Source organism: Emys orbicularis, chromosome 3 (assembly GCF_028017835.1).
Source record: "Emys orbicularis isolate rEmyOrb1 chromosome 3, rEmyOrb1.hap1, whole genome shotgun sequence".
NCBI lineage: Eukaryota > Metazoa > Chordata > Testudines > Emydidae > Emys > Emys orbicularis.
In genome coordinates this window covers 195,965,199-195,984,791 of record NC_088685.1, presented here as the reverse complement: position 1 = coordinate 195,984,791, position 19,593 = coordinate 195,965,199, and the positions used below count along the sequence as shown (strand labels likewise).

The following is a 19,593-nucleotide window of genomic DNA, read 5'->3' as shown; positions in this document are numbered from 1 at the left end:
ACCTAAATCATTCTATACAACTCTGTTTCTTTTTTCTTCTTTTTATCTATTATTTGATTTACTAAGTTATAGATTGCCCATTGCAACTATATTATATTAATATTAATGTATTTTTAGGATTAATACTGTTATCATAAAGACTGCTAGAAATATATATTTGAAATAATTATGCTGGACCGTTACTTCATATACGTTTTATTTGGAATCATGTCATATTTCTTCTTTCTTCTTTTTGTATAATTTATTTTAGGTATTTATGTAAACTGTCAGACCAAGAGTTGCGACAGAGTGCAGCCCGGAACATGGCAGATTTAATGTGGAGTACAGTTAAAGAGCCATTGGATACAGCCTTGTGTTTTGATAAAGAAAGTCTTGATCTTGCGTTTAAGTACTTTATGTCTCCAACTTTAACAATGAGGTTGGCTGGACTGAGTCAAATAACAGTAAGATTTTTTTAATCTAAAATTATATTTAGGAAAAAATGTTTTATTTCCCCCACTGTTTACAAATTATTATTTTTTTATTGAAACAGTAACAAAGCACAGCAGAACCATCTTATAAGCAGTCACAGAAAATGCATGATAAACAGATAGTCGTTAAAGTGGGGATTGTAATTTGTCCTTTGTCATACTCATCAGATTTTGTCTGTGCTAAAATAAACTGTGTTCAGAGAGATGATTAAGGCATGACTCAGTTTTTTGCAATATATTGGACCTTAACCTTTTCCCTGAGCTGTTTACTATACAAAATGTTACTGTGCTTTAACCATATTTTGGGATAGCCATGATGTAGTTGGGTCCTTATATTTGGTTGTATTCGTAGTTTAATATATAGGACTTAAGAAAAAAACAAAAAAACAGATTTAAGTTTTCCTATATCAGAATTCACTATAAGTGGATTCCTCTGTATACTGTCCAATCTTTTATTGACAATTGTTCATTATATCCCTTTTCCTCAGGGTGAGAGCATTCATGCATTATTAGCATCATTCAGAATTTGATTGAAACAGTTGACATTAGCAACAGAAAACATTAAAAAACCAACAGAGGAAGAGGTTAAGAAAGCAGTTTTGAATTCTGGAAACTTAAAAACTAAAATAATAATAAAATACAAACACAAAATAATAACGTGTAATTTTAATGGTTTTCCTTTGAATAAGCATTTTTAATATTTTCTACAAATTCAGATACATTTATATGAAAGTGGTAACTTTGTACATAATTGCTAAATTGACTCAAACATGCAAAGAATCTGTTTGAATAAACTACTTTGAAACTTTTGAGACCTATGATCACAACATTTAAAACGTGATATCAATAACCCATATTTCTGTTCAGTTGTAAAAATAACACTGTCTTTTAAAAAACTGATTTGGAGTACAGTACATTTTTTGTAAAATAATTATGTCTTGCTCTGGGTGGTTTTGACGTGTCTCCTACTTGCAGTATATTTTTTACTAGGAAAAAATCAAACTCCTGGCAAGAAATAATTACTAAGCCTAGCTGTCATGTCTTTGGAACTCAGTTTGTTGTTATGCTGTTCTCTTCATTTTTTTATCAGTTCTGTTCACCAGTTCAGTCTTCCATGTTCTATTCAGTTTTGATAATTTTGTAATTCCTCCTGCCGTAAAGATTCCATTACAAAGTAATAATGGGCAGGGGGGAAAAGGTACCCTGACAATAGATGCATCTGACCTTGTAATATAAAATATATATATTATGGGTAGGCTGGGCAGAATTGCATTTTTATTTTTTTATCACTTTAATAGATGATGATGTTTATTTTTAAATATTTTTTCAATTGTTATTGATTTGAATTTTCACAGTTTTGGGAAATTATGGAAGTCAACAAGCGGGAATCACACAGTAATTATTTCATTACAGTAGATGTTGAGATTTTGTTTATAATGGTTAAAACACAAATTTTCAACATCACATATCAAAATATAGAAAGCAAATATCCTTTCCATTCAAATAAATTCTCAAAGTTTCTTTCTTTGCCTATCTGTAAATTTCGGTTATCATCGATGGAAATATGTTTTTGTTGGTTTGGGTGAATGGTAAAATCGACATTTACCAACATTTTACTCATAAAAATCTAATCCTCCCAAGCCTCATTGAGGGAGATGAGTTATAACTAGCTTAAATGGCAAGAGACTTGGTAATATGCCCAGAAATAAATTAATCAATAAGCAAAACTGGTTTCTAAATCTAGAATTAACTAAAGTAATTGATTTTCAAAGATACCTGCATGTGCTGCTAGGTCTAGTATCAGGGGGTAGCCGTGTTAGTCTGTATCTACAAAAACAACAAGGAGTCTGGTGGCACCTTAAAGACTAACAGATTTATTTGGGCATAAGCTTTCATGGGTAAAAACCTCACTTCTTCGGATGCATAGAGTGAAAGTTACAGATGCAGGCATTATATACTGACACATGGAGAGCAGGGAGTTACTTCGCAAGTGGAGAACCAGTGTTGACAGGGCCAATTCAATCAGGGTTGATGTCCACTCCCAATAATAAATGAGGAGGTGTCAATTCCAGGAGAGGAAAAGCTGCTTCTGTAATGAGCCAGCCACTCCCAGTCCCTATTCAAGCCCAGATTAATGGTGTTAAATTTGCAAATGAATTTTAGTTCTGCTGTTTCTCTTTGAAGTCTGTTTCTGAAGTTTTTTTGTTCAATGATAGTGACTTTTAAATCTGTAATAGAATGACCAGGGAGATTGAAGTGTTCACTTACTGGCTTATGTATGTTACCATTCCTGATGTCCGATTTGTGTCCATTTATTCTTTTGCGGAGGGACTGTCCGGTTTGGCCAATGTACATGGCAGAGGGGCATTGCTGGCACATGATGGCATATATAACATTAGTGGATGTGCAGGTGAATGAGCCCTTGATGGTGTGGCTGATGTGGTTGGGTCCTCTGATGGTGTCGCCAGAGTAGATATGGGGACAGAGTAGGCAACGAGGTTTGCTACAGAGATTGGTTCCTGGGTTGGTGTTTCTGTGGTGTGGTGTGTAGTTGCTGGTGAGTATTTGCTTCAGGTTGGGGGGTTGTCTGTAAGCGAGGACTAGCCTGCCTCCCAAGGTCTGTGAGAGTGAAGGATCATTTTCCAGGATAGGTTGTAGATCGTGGATAATGCGCTGGAGAGGTTTTAGCTGAGGGCTGTATGTGATGGCCAGTGGTGTTCTGTTATTGTCCTTGTTGGGCCTGTCCTGTAGTAGGTGATTTCTGGGTACCCGTCTTGCTCTGTCAATCTGTTTCCTCACTTCCCCAGGTGGGTATTATAGTTTTACGAATGCTTGATAAAGATCTTGTAGGTGTTTGTCTCTGTCTGAGGGGTTGGAGCAAATTCGGTTGTATCTTAGGGCTTGGCTATAGACAATGGATCGTGTGATGTGTCTTGGATGGAAGCTGGAGGCATGTAGGTACGTATAGCGGTCAGTAGGTTTCCGGTATAGGGTGGTGTTTGTGACCATCACTTATTTGCACTGTAGTGTCCAGGAAGTGGATCTCTTGTGTGGACTGGTCCAGGCTGAGGTTGATGGTGGGGTGGAAATTGTTGAAGTCCAGGTGGAATTCTTCAAGGGCCTCCTTTCCGTGGGTCCATGTGATGAAGATGTCATCAATGTAGCGCAAGTAGAGGAGGGGCACTAAGGGATGAGAGCTGAGGAAGCGTTGTTCTAAGTCAGCCATAAAAATGTTGGCATACTGTGGGGCCATGCGGGTACCCATAGCAGTGCCACTGACTTGAAGGTATAAGTTGTCCCCAAATCTGAAGTGGTTGTGGGTGAGGACAAAGTCACAAAGCTCAGCCACCAGGCGTGCTGTGGCCTCATCAGGGATACTGTTCCTGATAGCTTGTGGAATATTGGTGTAAAGTACTTCTACATCCATGATGGCCAGGATGGTGTTTTCAGGAAGAACACCAATGCATTGTAGTTTCCTCAGGAAGTCGGTGGTGTCTCGAAGATAGCTGGGAGTGCTGGTAGCGTAGGGTCTGAGGAGAGAGTCCAAATAGCCAGATAATCCTGCTGTAAGAGTGCCAATGCCTGAGATGATGGGGCGTCCAGGGTTTCCGGGTTTATGGATCCGAATTTGCTCCAACCCCTCAGACCGAGACAAACACCTACAAGATCTTTATCAAGCATGCGTAAAACTATAATACCCACCTGGGGAAGTGAGGAAACAGATTGACAGAGCAAGACCCAGAAATCACCTACTACAGGACAGGCCCAACAAGGACAATAACAGAACACCACTGGCCATCACATGCAGCCCTCAGCTAAAACCTCTCCAGCGCATTATCCACGATCTACAACCTATCCTGGAAAATGATCCCTCACTCTCACAGACCTTGGGAGGCAGGCCAGTCCTCGCTTACAGACAACCCCCCAACCTGAAGCAAATACTCACCAGCAACTACACACCACACCACAGAAACACCAACCCAGGAACCAATCCCTGTAGCAAACCTCGTTGCCTACTCTGTCCCCATATCTACTCTGGCGACACCATCAGAGGACCCAACCACATCAGCCACACCATCAAGGGCTCATTCACCTGCACATCCACTAATGTTATATATGCCAACATGTGCCAGCAATGCCCCTCTGCCATGTACATTGGCCAAACCGGACAGTCCCTCCGCAAAAGAATAAATGGACACAAATCGGACATCAGGAATGGTAACATACATAAGCCAGTAAGTGAACACTTCAATCTCCCTGGTCGTTCTATTACAGATTTAAAAGTCACTATCATTGAACAAAAAAACTTCAGAAACAGACTTCAAAGAGAAACAGCAGAACTAAAATTCATTTGCAAATTTAACACCATTAATCTGGGCTTGAATAGGGACTGGGAGGCTCATTACAGAAGCAGCTTTTCCTCTCCTGGAATTGACACCTCCTCATCTATTATTGGGAGTGGACTACATCCACCCTAACAACAAAGAGTCTGGTGGCACCTTAAAGACTAACAGATATATTTGGGCATAAGCTTTCGTGGGTAAAAACCTCACTTCTTCAGATGCAGAAGTGAGGTTTTTACCCACGAAAGCTTATGCCCAAATAAATCTGTTAGTCTTTAAGGTGCCACCAGACTCCTTGTTGTTTTTGTAGATACAGACTAACACGGCTACCCTCTGATACTTCACATCCACCCTGATTGAATTGGCCCTGTCAACACTGGTTCTCCACTTGCGAAGTAACTCCCTGCTCTCTATGTGTCAGTATATAATGCCTGCATCTGTAACTTTCACTCTATGCATCCGAAGAAGTGAGGTTTTTACCCATGAAAGCTTATGCCCAAATAAATCTGTTAGTCTTTAAGGTGCCACCAGACTCCTTGTTGTTTCTGCTAGGTCTAGTTAGTTTTAGCAATAGTGATGTCCAAATAGTGATTGCCACTAGAGTCTGTACTAGAGTTCTCTGTAGTAGCAGCTCACATCAGACGTTGTGGTTTCATTGTCTTCTCCTGCCTGGACCTCTGGTTTCTTGTCACCAGGTCCTGCCAGGAAATCTACATGTTAGTGTCTATGATGTTACATCTTCTCTCCTCACTGGAAATCAGCGTAAATGCTGAAAAACCTGTCCTCGGGATTTCACTGAGGCAACCTTGAATTCTATCACTGCAAGAGCGTACCTGCCCAAAGACAGGTTCCAGACCATGAACAATATCATAGTTCAATCACAAACAGCCCTCGAGTACTGGTCAAGACATCGAGGAGTCCGGTGGAACCTTAAAGACTTAACAGATTTATTTGGGCATAAGCTTTTGTGGGTAAAAAACCCACTTCTTCAGATGCATGGAGTGAAAATTACAGATGCAGGCATAAATATACTGACACAGGGTGGATGTGGTCCACTCCCAATAATTGATGAGGAGGTCAGTACCAAGAGAGGGAAAATTGCTTTTGTAGTGAGCCAGCCACTCCCAGTCCCTATTCAAGCCCAAATTAATGGTGTTAAATTAGCAAATGAGTTGTAGCTCTGCAGTTTCTCTTTGAAGTCTGTTTTTGAAGTTTTTTTGTTGAAGTATGGCTACTTTTAAATCTGTTATAGAATATCCAGGGAGATTGAAGTGTTCTCCTACAGGCTTTTGTATGATACCATTCCTGATGTCCGATTTGTGTCCATTTATTATTTTACGTAGAGACTGTCCGGTTTGGCCAATGTACATGACAGAGGGGCATTGTAGGCACATGATGGCATATATCACATTAGTAGATGTGCAGGTAAATGAGCCCTTGATGGTGTGGATGATGTGGTTGGGTCCTGTGATGGTATCCCTAGAGTAGATATGGGGATAGAGTAGGCAACGGGGTTTGTTACAGGGATTGGTTCCTGGCTTAGTGTTTCTGTGGTGTGGTGTGTAGTTGCTGGTGAGTATTTGCTTCAGGTTGGGGAGCTGTCTGTAAGCAAGGACTGGCCTGCCTCCCAAGGTCTGTGAGAGTGAGGGATTGTTTTCCAGGATAGGTTGTAGATCGTTGATGATGTGCTGGAGAGGTTTTAGCTGGGGATTGTACATGATGGCCAGTGGTGTTCTGTTATTTTCTTTGTTGGGCCTGTCCTGTAGTAGGTGACTTCTGGGTACCCGTCTCGCTCTCTCAATCTGTTTCCTCACTTCCCCAGGTGGATATTGTAGTTTTAAGAATGCTTGATAAAGATCTTGTAGGTGTTTGTCTCTGTCTGAGGGATTGAAGCAAATTTGGTTGTATCTTAGGGCTTGGTTGTAGACAATAGATCATGTGATGTGTCCTGGATGGAAGCTGGAGGTATGCAGGTAAGTATAGCGGTCAGTAGGTTTTGGGTATAGGGTGGTGTTTATGTGACCGTCACTTATTTGCACTGTAGTGTCCAGGAAGTGGATCTCTTGTGTGGATTGGTCCAGGCTGAGGTTGATGGTGGGGTGGAAATTGTTGAAATCCAGGTGGAATTCTTCAAGGGCCTCCTTCCCATGGGTCCATATGATGAAGATGTCATCAATGTAACGCAAGTAGAGGAGGGGCGCTAGGGGATGAGAGCTGAGGAAGTGTTGTTCTAAGCTAGCTATAAAAATGTTGGCATACTGTGGGGCCTTGCTAGAGGAGGGCAAGACAGTAGCGAGGACATCCCTGCAGGCATCGATAGATGCGGCGGACTCGGCGGCTAGGACCCTAGCCTCGGCCGTGGCTATGCGCCGCATCTCATGGCTGCAGGTGTCTGGTCTTCCACCGGAGCTGCAGCAGACAATTCAAGACCTGCCTTTTGATGGCCAGGGGTTATTTTAGGACAAAACTGACCCTAGACTTCAGAGTCTGTAGGATAACCAGGCTATCATGCGCTCATTGGGCATGCATACCCTGGTGACGCAACGTAGGCCCTTCCGGCCCTAACCGCAGTGCACTACCCTAACCCTCGACCGTGACAGGACTTTGCCAGGAGGCGTGGCCGTGGCCGCGGTGGTAGGAGGAGACAATCTGGTCCTCAATCAGGCCAGAATCAGGGCCCTCCAAAACCATCGGCGGGCCCCAAGCAAAACTTTTGAAGATGCGCCCAAGGGTGGAGCACCAGTCTCCTTGCAGGACCCTTTCCCGCCTTTCTTCAACCGTCTCTCCTATTTCCTCCTTGCGTGGTCCCGCATAACGTCAGACCGCTGGGTCCTACGCACGGTGGAAACTGGATACCATCTTCAGTTTGTTTTGCCCCCCCCCTTCCCGCCCTCCCTCCCCATCCCTCTTCAGGGACCCCTCTCACAAGCAACTCCTCTTACAGGAGGTACAGGCGCTGCTGTCTATCGGAGTGGTGGAGGAGGTCCCAAGGGATTTGAGGGGCAGGGGATTTTACTCCCGTTACTTCCTAATCCCCAAGGCAAAGGGGGGACTATGACCCATCCTGAACCTGCACGGACTCAACAAATTCATGGTAAAGTTGAAGTTCCACGTGGTTTCCCTGGGGACTATTATCCCTTCCCTGGATCCTGGAGACTGGTACGCCACCCTCGACATGAAGGACGCGTACTTCCACATAGCAATTTACCCGCCGCACAGGCACTTCCTCTGCTTTGTGGTCAACCAACAGCATTTCCAATTTACCGTCCTCCCCTTCCGCCTGTCCACAGCGCCAAGGGTCTTTACAAAGTGCATGGCTGTGGTAGCGGCCTCGCTCCACCGGCATCGATCCAAGTGTTTCCGTACCTCGACGACTGGCTCATTTGGGGTCGCTCCGAGCTCCAGGTGCGGTCTCATGTTCGGTTTGTCATGAGCTTGTTTGGCTCAACGCCGAAAAGTCCACTTTGCAGCCAACCCAAAGAATAGACTTAATTGGAGCGATCCTGGACTCGAATCTCGCCAGGGCGTGCCTACCGCAGGCCCGCTTCCAGTCCATGGTGACCAATATTCACGGCCTCCAAAGCTTCCCGACCTCGACAGCACGCACGTGCCTCGGTCTGCTGGGCCACATGGCGTCGTGCACTTTCATGACCAGACATACCAGACTATGCCTCTATCCGCTTCAGGCCTGGCTCTCATCAGTGTACCGTCCAGGCCGAGACAAGTTGGACACAGTACTCACGGTGCCGACGGAGGTCTTATCCTCTCTGGGTTGGTGGCTAAACCCTAGCTTTGTGTGCGGAGGGGATGCCATTCCATGCCCCACAGCCCTCTCTAGTACTGACCATGGACGCATCATCTCTGGGCTGGGGTGCTCACCTTGCGGACCTTCGAACACAGGGCCTTTGGTCCGCACAAGAGAGAACCCTGCACATCAACGTACGGGAACTGAGAGCGGTATGCCTGGTGTGTCAGGTATTCCGCGAACACCTTCAGGGCCGTTGTGTCACAATCTTCACAGACAACACAACGGCCCTGTTTTACATCAACAAGCAAGGGGGAGCGCGGTCATCCCCCCTCTGTCAGGAAGCCATTCACCTGTGGGAATTCTGCATAGCCCACTCGATCGACCTGGTGGCGTCATTTCTCCCAGGAGTCCAGAACACCTTGGCAGATCGCCTCAGCAGGTCCTTCCTCGCTCACGAGTGGTCGATTCGTCCAGACATTATCCGTTCTGTTTTCCGGAAGTGGGGGTTTCCCCATGTAGATCTTTTCGCCTCTCGCGAGAACTGGAAGTGCCAGGTGTTCTGTTCTCTCCAGGGACGGTCCCTGGGCTCCTTATCGGACGCCTTCCTGATGCAGTGGAAAGACCATCTGTTCTACGCCTTTCCTCCGTTCCCATTAGTTCACAAGGTCCTTCTCAAATTAAGATGAGACAAGGCCCGCTTAATCTTGATTGCCCCAAGGGGGCCCAGGCAACATTGGTACACCACACTCCTCGATCTGTCGGTGACCAAACCAATTCCTTTACCATTGTGGCCGGACCTGATCACTCAGGAGCACGGCAGACTTTGTCATCTGGACCTGCAGTCCCTCCATCTCACAGCATGGATGCTGCATGGCTAACGTGTGAGCTGCGTTGCTTCTGTTCAGTGCAGCAAGTACTCTTGGGTAGCAGAAAGTCCTCTACTAGGTCCACTTACCTGGCCAAATGGAAGCGCTTCTCCTCTGGTGTGCCCTGACCAATACTGTCCCTCTGGAGGTGCCAGTATTTACCATCCTAGATTATCTCTGGTCCCTGAAACAGCAAGGCCTGGCTGTCTCATCCATCAGAGTACACCTAGCAGCGATTTCAGCCTTCCACCTGGGCGAAAACGGGTGCTCGGTTTTCTTCAATCCCATGGTCAGCAGGTTCCTCAAGGGTCTGGAACATCTGTACCCACAAATTTGACATCTAGCTCCTACGTGGGACCTCAATCTGGTCCTATCTAGACTCATGGGTGCCCCCTTCGAGCCGATGGCCACCTGCTCGCTTCTGTACTTTTCTTGGAAGACAGCCTTCCTTGTCGCTATCACCTCGGCGAGACGTGTGTCGGAGCTTCGAGCCCTCACTTCGGACCCACCGTATACGGTGTTCCATAAGGACAAGGTACAGCTGCGACCACACCCCACCTTCCTCCCTAAGGTGGTGTCTGCCTTCCATGTCAACCAAGACATCTTCCTTCCGGGTTTTCTTTCCGAAGCCACATGCTTCACGACGAGAGCAACAGCTGCATTCCCTAGATGTTCGTAGGGCTCTCGCCTTTTACATCGAACGAACAGATCCTTTTAGGAGGACGTCCCAGCTGTTCGTAGCAGTGGCGGACCGGATGAAGGGCCTCCTGGTCTCCACACAGCGAATCTCGTCTTGGATTACATCATACATCCGTGCTTGCTATGACTTGTCTGGTGTACCAACTACGCGCCTCACTGCCCACTCTACTCGGGCTCAAGCTTCGTCCTCTGCCTTTCTGGCTCATGTGCCCATACAGGAGATCTGTAGGGCAGCAACTTGGTCATCCGTACATACCTTCGCTTCCCACTATGCGATTGTGCAGCAGTCCAGGCGTGATGCTGCATTCAGTTCAGCGGTCCTCCATTCCGTGACTTCTAACTCCGACCCCACCACCTAGGTAAGGCTTGGGAGTCACCTAATTGGAATCGATATGAGCAAGCACTCGAAGAAGAAAAGACGGTTACTCACTTTTGTAACTATTGTTCTTTGAGATGTGTTGCTCATATCCATTCCAAACCAGCCCTCCTTCCCCTCTGTCGGAGTAGCCAGCAAGAAGGAACTGAGGGGATTGGACTAGATGACCTCCTGAGGTCCCTTCCAACCCTGGTATTCTATGATTCTATGAGGGGGTGCTGGGTTGGCAGGGGCATATATCCGGCGCCGTAAGGGCGCCACTCCAGGGGGCGCCTCAGCCGACCCACCGAGTATTGCTAGGGTAAAAATCTTCCGACGATCATGCACGCGGCGCGCGCACACCTAATTGGAATGGATATGAGCAACACATCTCGAAGAACAGTTACAAAGGTGAGTAACCGTCTTTTGTCCTGAAATCAGAAATGGTTGTGGGTGAGGACAAAGTCACAAAGTTCAGCCACCAGGTGTGCCGTGGCCTCATCAGTTGTACTGTTCCTGACAGCTTGTAGTCCATCCTCGTGTGGAATATTGGAGTAAAGAACTTCTGCATCCGTGGTGGCCAGGATGGTGTTTTCAGGAAGATCACTAATGCATTGTAGTTTCCTCAGGAAGTCGGTGGTGCCTCGAAGATAGCTAGGAGTGCTGGTAGCGTAGGGTCTGAGGAGAGAGTCCAAATAGCCAGATAATCTTGCTGTAAGAGTGCCAATGCCTGAGATGATGGGGTGTCCAGGATTTCCAGGTTTATGGATCTTGGGTAGCAGATAGAATACCCCTGATCAGGGCTCTAGGGGTGTGTCTGTGTAGATTTGTTCCTGTGCTATAGCAGGGAGTTTCTTGAGCAGATGGTGTAGTTTCTTTTGGTACTCCTCAGTGGGATTGGAGGATAGTGGCCTGTAGAATGTGGTGTTAGAGAGTTGCCTGGCAGCCTCCTGTTCATAATCCGACTAGTTCATTATGATCACAGCACCTCCTTTGTCAGCCCCTTTGATTATAATGTCAGAGTTGTTTCTGAGGCTGCGGATGGAGTTGCGTTCTGTACGGCTGAGGTTATGGTGATGCTATTTGTTCACTATTTCAGCCTGTGCACGCCTGCAGAAGCACTCTATGTAGAAGTCCAGTCTGTCATTTCGACCATCAGGAGGAGTCCACGCAGAATTCTTCTTCTTGTAGTGTTGGTAGGAGGGTTCCTCTGGGTCAGTGCACTGTTCAGTGGTGTGTTGAAAATATTCCTTGAGTCGGAGACGGCGAAAGTAGGCTTCCAGATCACCGCAGAACTGTATCATGTTCGTGGGGGTGGTGGGACAGAAAGAGAGTCCCCGAGATAGGACAGACTTTTTCACCAGGCTAAGTGTGTGGTTGGATAGATTAACAATATTGTTGGGTGAGTTAAGGGTACCACTGTTGTAGTCCCCTGTGGCATGTAAGAGTTTAGATAGTTTATTGTCCTTTTTCCTCTGTAGAGAAGTAAAGTGTGCATTGTAAATGGCTTATCTTATTTTTGTAAAGTCCAGACACGTGGAAGTTTGTGTGGAAGGTTGGTTTTATATGAGAGTCTCCAGTTTTGAGAGCCCATTGTTGATCTTCTCCTGTCTGCTGTACAGGATGCTGATCAGGTGGTTCCTCAGTTTCTTTGAGAGTGTGTGGCACAATCTCTCACTATAGTCAGTGTAGTATGTCGATTGCAATGGATTTTTTACCTTCAGTCTATTTGGTATGATGTATCATGTGCCAGCAATGCCCCTCTGCCATGTACATTGGCCAAACCGGACAGTCTTGATGTAAAAGAATAAATGGACACAAATCAGATATCAGGAATGGTAACATACAAAAGCCAATAGGAGAATACTTGAATCTCCCCTGACATTCTCCTGGTAACTGTTCTGGCCAAGGTAGTGTCTTCCTTGCAACGATGGACAAATCCTCATCAGGTATGTGTGGGTGTCCCCTTTTCCCCTTCCTGTCCAGACAGGACCATTATTATGGATGCATCCCTAATAGGTTGGGGAGCCACATGAACAGCCATGCAGCACAAGGAACCTGGACATCTTGAGAGTCCAGGATGCACAACAATATCCTGCAGTTGGCAAGCAGTCCAGAAGGCATGCGAGTCCTTTCTTCCATTCATTCATGCTCACCATGTCCTTTTAATGTCAGACAACTTTACAACTGTCTTCTACATCAACAAGCAGTGAAGAGTGAGATCCATCTCCCTGTGTGCAGAAGCAGTCAGCTTCTGCAACTGGTGTATAACCAATCAAATCACCCTATCGGCAGCCTATCTTCCAGTGAAGCAAAATGTGCTTGCAGACTCCCTCAACAGATATTTCAGTCAACCACAAGTGGGAGCTCCATGAGTTGGTATTGTGCAATATTTTCACTCTATAGGGAACCCCAACCAGAGATCTGTTCGCCTCTTAAACAGGAAATGTACCACCCTAAGGTGACACTCTGCTTCTTCCTTGGTCGGATCAGTTCAACTATGCCTTCTGTCCACTACTGCTCCTGCCACGAATTTGGGGTGACCAGATGTCCTGATTTTATAGGGACAGTCCTGATTTTGGGGTCTTTTTTTTTATATAGGTACCTATTACTCCCCACCTCCTGTCCCGATTTTTCACACTTGCTATCTGGTCATCCTACACGAGTTCTACGCAAAATCCGGCAGCACAGAGCCTGGGTCATCCTGATCACCCCCTGCTGTTCCAGACAGTTTTGGTTTCCTAATCTCCTATGCATGTCATCCCAACCACCAATCATTCTCCCAATGTTTTCCAAGCACCCTGATCTGTGTCCATTCCACCTCAGGGCTTGGTATTTGCATGGGCATTGTCCTTAGATCGTTCATGCAACACAGATGTGTGAAATGTCCTTTCTAATAGTAGAAAGGACTCTACAAGAAGATGTTTCCTAGGTAAATAGAAGTGTTTTTCTTCTGGGGCACATCAAAGAGGCATCTCTCAGAAACTGCAGATATTCCTCTCATCTTGGACTATATGCTCTCTTAGAAGACATCAGGCTTGTCCTCAGCTCTTGGCAAGTCCACTTGATGACAATCAGTGCGTACCATCCACCTTGGGTTATTTGGTCTCCGCACATCCACTGACCAGTGGATTCTGGAAAGGCCTAATCAGAACCTTTCCACCTATTCAGAAGCCTCCTCTCTGGTTGGACTTCAGCCTTGAACCTTTAGCTTCTTGCTCCAGGTTTCTCCTTTCCATGAAGATCACTTTCCTTGTAGCCATCACCTCAGCTAGAAGGGTTGGTGAGTTTGGAGCAATGGCGGCAGATTTTCCTTATGCTATAGTCCATGAGGAGAAGGTTTCCTTGTGTCTACAACCCAAATTCACTCCTAAAGTAGTTTCAGAATTTCACCTTAACCAATTCATTCACTTACCTTTGTTCTTTCCAAAACCGCACGCATCATAGAGGAACAAAAACTCCACTCCCTCGATGTTCGGCGGGCCTTGACCTTTTACCTGCAAAGAAGAAAACCTATAGCCAAAAGAATCAGGGGGCACGCTATCTTCACCGAGAGAATCTCCAAATAGATCTCTGGCTGCATTCTACTGTATCACCTTTTGATTCCCCCACTCCACACCCCTGTGCGCTCATGGGATAAGAGCTCATTCCACCTGAGCACAAGCAACAACTATGGCATCATTTCAGGAGGTACCCTTCCTGGACATCTGTAAAGTGGCCATGTGGGGTTCCGTTCACACATTTGTGAGATATTTTAGCCTGGTGCCAGGACTTCTCTGCTTATGCCTCCTTTGGGATGGCAGTCCTCCATGCAGCTCTACTGGCTGCACCCTTACACTCTCCTCTTACTTAAGTACTGCTTGTCAGTCACCCACAGTGGAGTACAACAGGGCCATCTCTCAAAGAAGAAGGGGAGGTTACTGACCTGTATCTGGAGATTCTTCAAGATGTGTGGTCCCTATCTGTATTCTTCTACCTGCCCTCCTTCCACTCTGCTTTGATCTTATCTGATTTGCAGCAGAGAAGGAACTGGAGAGGTGATTTATCCGCCCTGCCCTTTATTCCCTCATATTGGAGGCATGTGGTGAACCAGGGTGCATGCCCCGACCAACACACAGTACTTTCAAATTATCCGGCTCAATGCTCATGGTACGCATGCGTTTAATACAGATAGGGACCACACATATCAAAGAACACTCCTGTGAAAGGTCAGTAATCTCCCCTTCCACTTAGGACCTGTGTATCTTTTTCTGACTAGGGTTTGGTCCTGTCGACACTGTTTTTGGTTAAATCACATTAGAATTCTGTTCACAACTGAGTTTAAAGCTAATACTAGACAACTGAGTTTAAATCTAATTCTAGGTCTAATTTAATTATACATCCACATTTTTGTGTAATATAATTAATATATAGAAATATTTGAAATAATATTAAAAGTAGTGGGTTTGAGCTTACCAGTGAATAGTTCACATACAATTATTAGTTTTCCTTATGCAAGGAATGTGGTTAAACTTACATTAGAGGAGATGCACTAATTGTAGCAAAGGAAACTCTCTTTGTTCATACATTGCATAGAATCAGTATTATCCTAATCTTGTTTAAATGGTAACGGAATCTACAGGACTTTGGACACATTGTCAGATCAGTTTTTCATTTAAGTGAATATATGGTTGCTTGTAATATAATTTTATTCATCTAGTTGGATCTTCAAAAGCAAGCTATCCAGAAACATAACTTGTGGATGAAACATCAAAATGACAGCATTTTAATATATTCAGTGTCTGATTTTTAGATTTCTGGTTGTGTTTAATTAGCATTCTGTGAACTCTGAGTGTTTCTTTTCAAAGAAAAATTTTCAGAAGATTTAATTTAGGGCTGTCAAGTGATTAAAATTAATCACGATTAATCGCACTGTTTTACAATAATAGAATACCATTTATTTAAATATTTTTGGGTGTTTTCTACATTTTCAAATATATTGATTTCAGTTACAACACAGAATACAAAATGTACAGTACTCACTTTATATTTATTTTTTATTACAAATATTTGCACTGTAAAAACAAAATAAATAGTATTTTTCAATTCATCTCAAACAAGTACTGTAGTGCAATCTCTTTATCATGAAAGTTGAACTTACAAATGTAGAATTATGTACAAAAAATACTTGCATTCAAAAATAAAACAAGGGAAAACTTTAGAGCCTACAAGTCCACGCAGTCCTACTTCTTGTTCAGCAAGTTTGTTTACATTTTCAGGAGATAATGCTGCCCACTTCTTGTTTACAATGTCACGTGAAAGTGAGAACAGGCATTCACATAGCACTGTTGTAGCCGGTATTGCAAGATATTTACATGCTTCAATCACCATTCCAGAGGACATGTGTCCATGCTGATCACGGTACTCGATAACGATCCAAAGCAGTGTGGACCGACACATGTTCATTTTCATCATCATGAGTCAGATGCCACCAGCAAAAGTTAATTTTCTTTTTTGGTGGTTTGGGTTCTGTTGTTTCCACACCAGCATGTTGATCTTATAAGACTTCTGCAAGCATGCTCCATACCTCATCCCTCTCAGATTTTGGAAGGCACTTCAGATTTTTAAACGTTGGGTCAAGTGCTGTAGCTATCTTTAGAAATCTAACATTGGTACCTTCTTTGTGTTTTGTCAAATCTGCAGTGAGTGTTCTTAAAACAAACATCATGTGCTGGGTCATTATTTAAGACTGCTATAACATGAAATATATGGTAGAATGGATGTAAAACAGAGCAGGAGACATACAATTCTCCGCCAAGGAGTTTAGTCACAGATTTAATTAACACATTATTTTTTTAACAAGCATCATCAGCATGGAAGCATATCCTCTGAACTGGTGGCGGCAGCATGAAGGGGCATATGAATATTTAGCATATCTGGCATGTAAATACTTTGCATTGCTGGCTACAAAAGTGCCATGCCAAGGCCTGTTCTCACTTTCAGTTGGCATTGTAAATAAAAGCTGGCAGCATTATCTCCTGTAAATGTAAACAAACTTGTTTGTCTTTGTGATTGGCTGAACAAGAAGTTGGACTGAGTGGACTTGTAGGCTCTAAAGTTTTACATTGGTTTGTTTTTGAGTGTAGTTATGTAACAACAAGAATAAAATCTACATTTGTAAGTTGCACTTCTGCGATAAAGAGATTGTACTACAGTATTTGTATGAGGTGAAATGAAAAATACTATTTCTTTTGTTTATCTTTTTTAAAGTGCAAATATTTGTAATTAAAATAATAATATAAAGTGAGTACTGTACGTTTTGTATTCTGTGTTGTAGTTGAAATCAATATATTTGAAAATGTAGAAAAACATCCAAAAATATGTAATACATTTCAGTTGGTATTCTATTGTTTAACAGTGTGATTAAAACTGTGATTAATCATGATTAATTTTTTTGAGTTAATCGCACGAGTTAACTGTGATTAATCGACAGCCCTAATTTAATTTATCATCTGTTAAAGGATGACTCAGGCTTTTGTATTAATCTTATAATGGTATATACTGTATACACAGTCGTAAGTGTATACTTTTATGTCTGTGTGTTACCTTAAAATACCTCTGTCAGATGTTATGACCATTAGTTTGAGGATAAATTTGATTTCATACAGAAATGATAAATTTCAAATTGGATGGAAGAATAAAAGTCTTACTTCAACTTAAAACAATACAGTCAGGTTCTCTTAGAGCCCCGCCCCCCAACGCCAACAATCCCCCCATCCTCCACAGTTCATGAGCTACAATAATAAGTCTTCATAGTTGCTTGAGATGTAATCTCTAAGCAATTTACTTACACCTTTGTATGCCATTATCCCCTTTCTTTGCTTTTAATTATTCACATATGTATCTTCCTTTGTGTGTCCTTACCAAAAATGGATTTCAGAATAAAAATGTCCGAGCTTACATGTTTTGGGGGTGTGTGTGGATGTGGATGTGTATATGTATGTGTGGATGTGCGTGTATATATATAATATTGGTGTTAGTATAAAATTGTTTGAACCTTTAAGGATTTATAACTTGTTTGATCCTGGGAATTTCAAAAGAGATATCATTACGGAAGAATGCTGTGTGTGTGTGTGTGTGTGTGTGTGTGTGTGTGTGTGTGTGTGTGTGTATATATATATATATAAATACTTCCTGTTTTTATCAAAGCAGAATTATACAGTATTTTTAGTTTAAGGCAAATGGTTGGACCTTCACTTGTAAAAATGAATTTTGTTTATATTTTGATAACTTATTAAACCTCTGAAACCTTTTTTAAATCTTTTTTTATAAAAAAAAAAATTACTGTTTGGAAGTTTTAAGAAGTACAAAGATATAAAGCTTGCTCATGTTTTTGAAATTACCTTGTCTACTGTATTAAGAAAACAAATTGCTAATAGATCCCTATAAACTATATACCATCTTTTGATATACTGTTTGCAAGAATTCCCCCCCCCCCCCCCGTTTTTGCCCCTTTCTTTGGTTTTATATTGATATCTAGGATTTTTAGTAAGATTTGTGTTGAAATTATGGTAAGAGTGATAGATCTGAGACAATATCTTTCAATATCTGATACAGTTTGCTCAAGATTCCTTTGTGCCAGAAACTTACATTTTGGGGAAGTCATACTGTAATTCATATAAGTCTAGTATCAGAGGGGTAGCCGTGTTAGTCTGAATCTGTAAAAAGCAACAGAGGGTCCTGTGGCACCTTTAAGACTAACAGAAGTATTGGGAGCATAAGCTTTCGTGGGTAAGAACCTCACTTCTTCAGATGCAAGTCTTGCATCTGAAGAAGTGAGGTTCTTACCCACAAAAGCTTATGCTCCCAATACTTCTGTTAGTCTTAAAGGTGCCACAGGACCCTCTGTTGCTTCATATAAGTCTGACTTTCATAAGTTCAAAATTGTTGTGTCCCTAATTCTCCTTGAAAACTAGAGTATAAATTAATATTTGACCACATTTTGTTTAAAAAAATGTTATTACAAGTTTCATTGCAAATTGACTCTGTGTTAATGACTGGTTTGAAAACTTAACAAGTCTGGAAAACGGGTGATGCAGATATCTGGATATAAATCATTGTGTGCTGCAGGAATTATTATCACTAGAACTTGGTAACTAGAAGACTAAAAAGATTTTTGCAGATAGCAATATACTGTGGAGAGTGCAATCTATGTCAGATTAGATACTGGAGAAACATGGCAATTTCCTCTCTTTTGGGATCATGCCTCCGTTAAGGGGCCTACATGAATTAATTATTTATAAACACTAAGGAAATTCACACATTCAGAATATGTAATACACAGGGTAGTACATTTATTTAGCCTACCAAAAAAACCACATAGCTAGTAGTTAGCTAGGATTTAGAAGTTTGATAATGTTATGAAATTTTGAGCTAAAGTTTAAACACCAACCTTAATTCTGCCCTCTCTCCCTCTCCTCCCTCACTCTACATATAACTTCCTGAAATGGGTTTGCCCCTCCCACACCATCCTGTACTATTTTTTATTTTTTTATTTTTTTTTGCTAAATCACATAATCCCACCCATTCTGGCTTTTATCAGTTGAATTCATTTTAACTGACCATATCAAGAGGATGAAGTAGTGGGCAGAGATATGAGGGGATTCTCTTGGCAATATTTGGAGGGTGAATTGGAGCTCTGAGGAGAAAGATTCAAGCTCATGTAGTAAATAGGCAAGATCTCTCTGCCTTATAAATGGACCATAGTAATGGTCAGTGTTATAACAATTAAAAAAAACCAAACCCAATTCCTCATTTAAATTTTGAACTCTAATGGTCTATTAACAAAGTCTTAGGTAATGTAAACAAAATTTCAATTCTAACTATACAATCAAAGTTTTTTGCTGTTGAAATTGTGCTATCTGTTTTATTGTTGGAGATGTCATTTATATAAAGTTGGACTGGTGGACATAAAAGAGAGATGATATTTCTTAACTGAAGTTAGCTTTTTTTTCTTTTTCATTCTGTGAAGCCATGGATCCATTGATTCAAAGCCTCCTCAAGCCTTCATTATATTTTTTCAGTTTCATTTCCCTGACTCGGTTCTTTTTTTTTACTCATAAAGCTACTAATA

At 42.7% G+C, this 19,593-nt stretch overlaps 1 protein-coding gene across 1 annotated transcript in view; it reads left to right on the top strand.

Annotated features, from left to right (window-relative positions):
- The window catches only part of USP34 (ubiquitin specific peptidase 34), a 278,527-nt gene that overhangs the window by 47,955 nt on the left and 210,979 nt on the right, over window positions 1–19,593 (top strand). Inside the window, exon 7 of the mRNA XM_065400557.1 lies at window positions 251–443. Within this exon, the coding sequence (XP_065256629.1) occupies window positions 251–443 (193 nt within the window). The remainder of the gene's footprint in view (window positions 1–250; window positions 444–19,593) is intronic.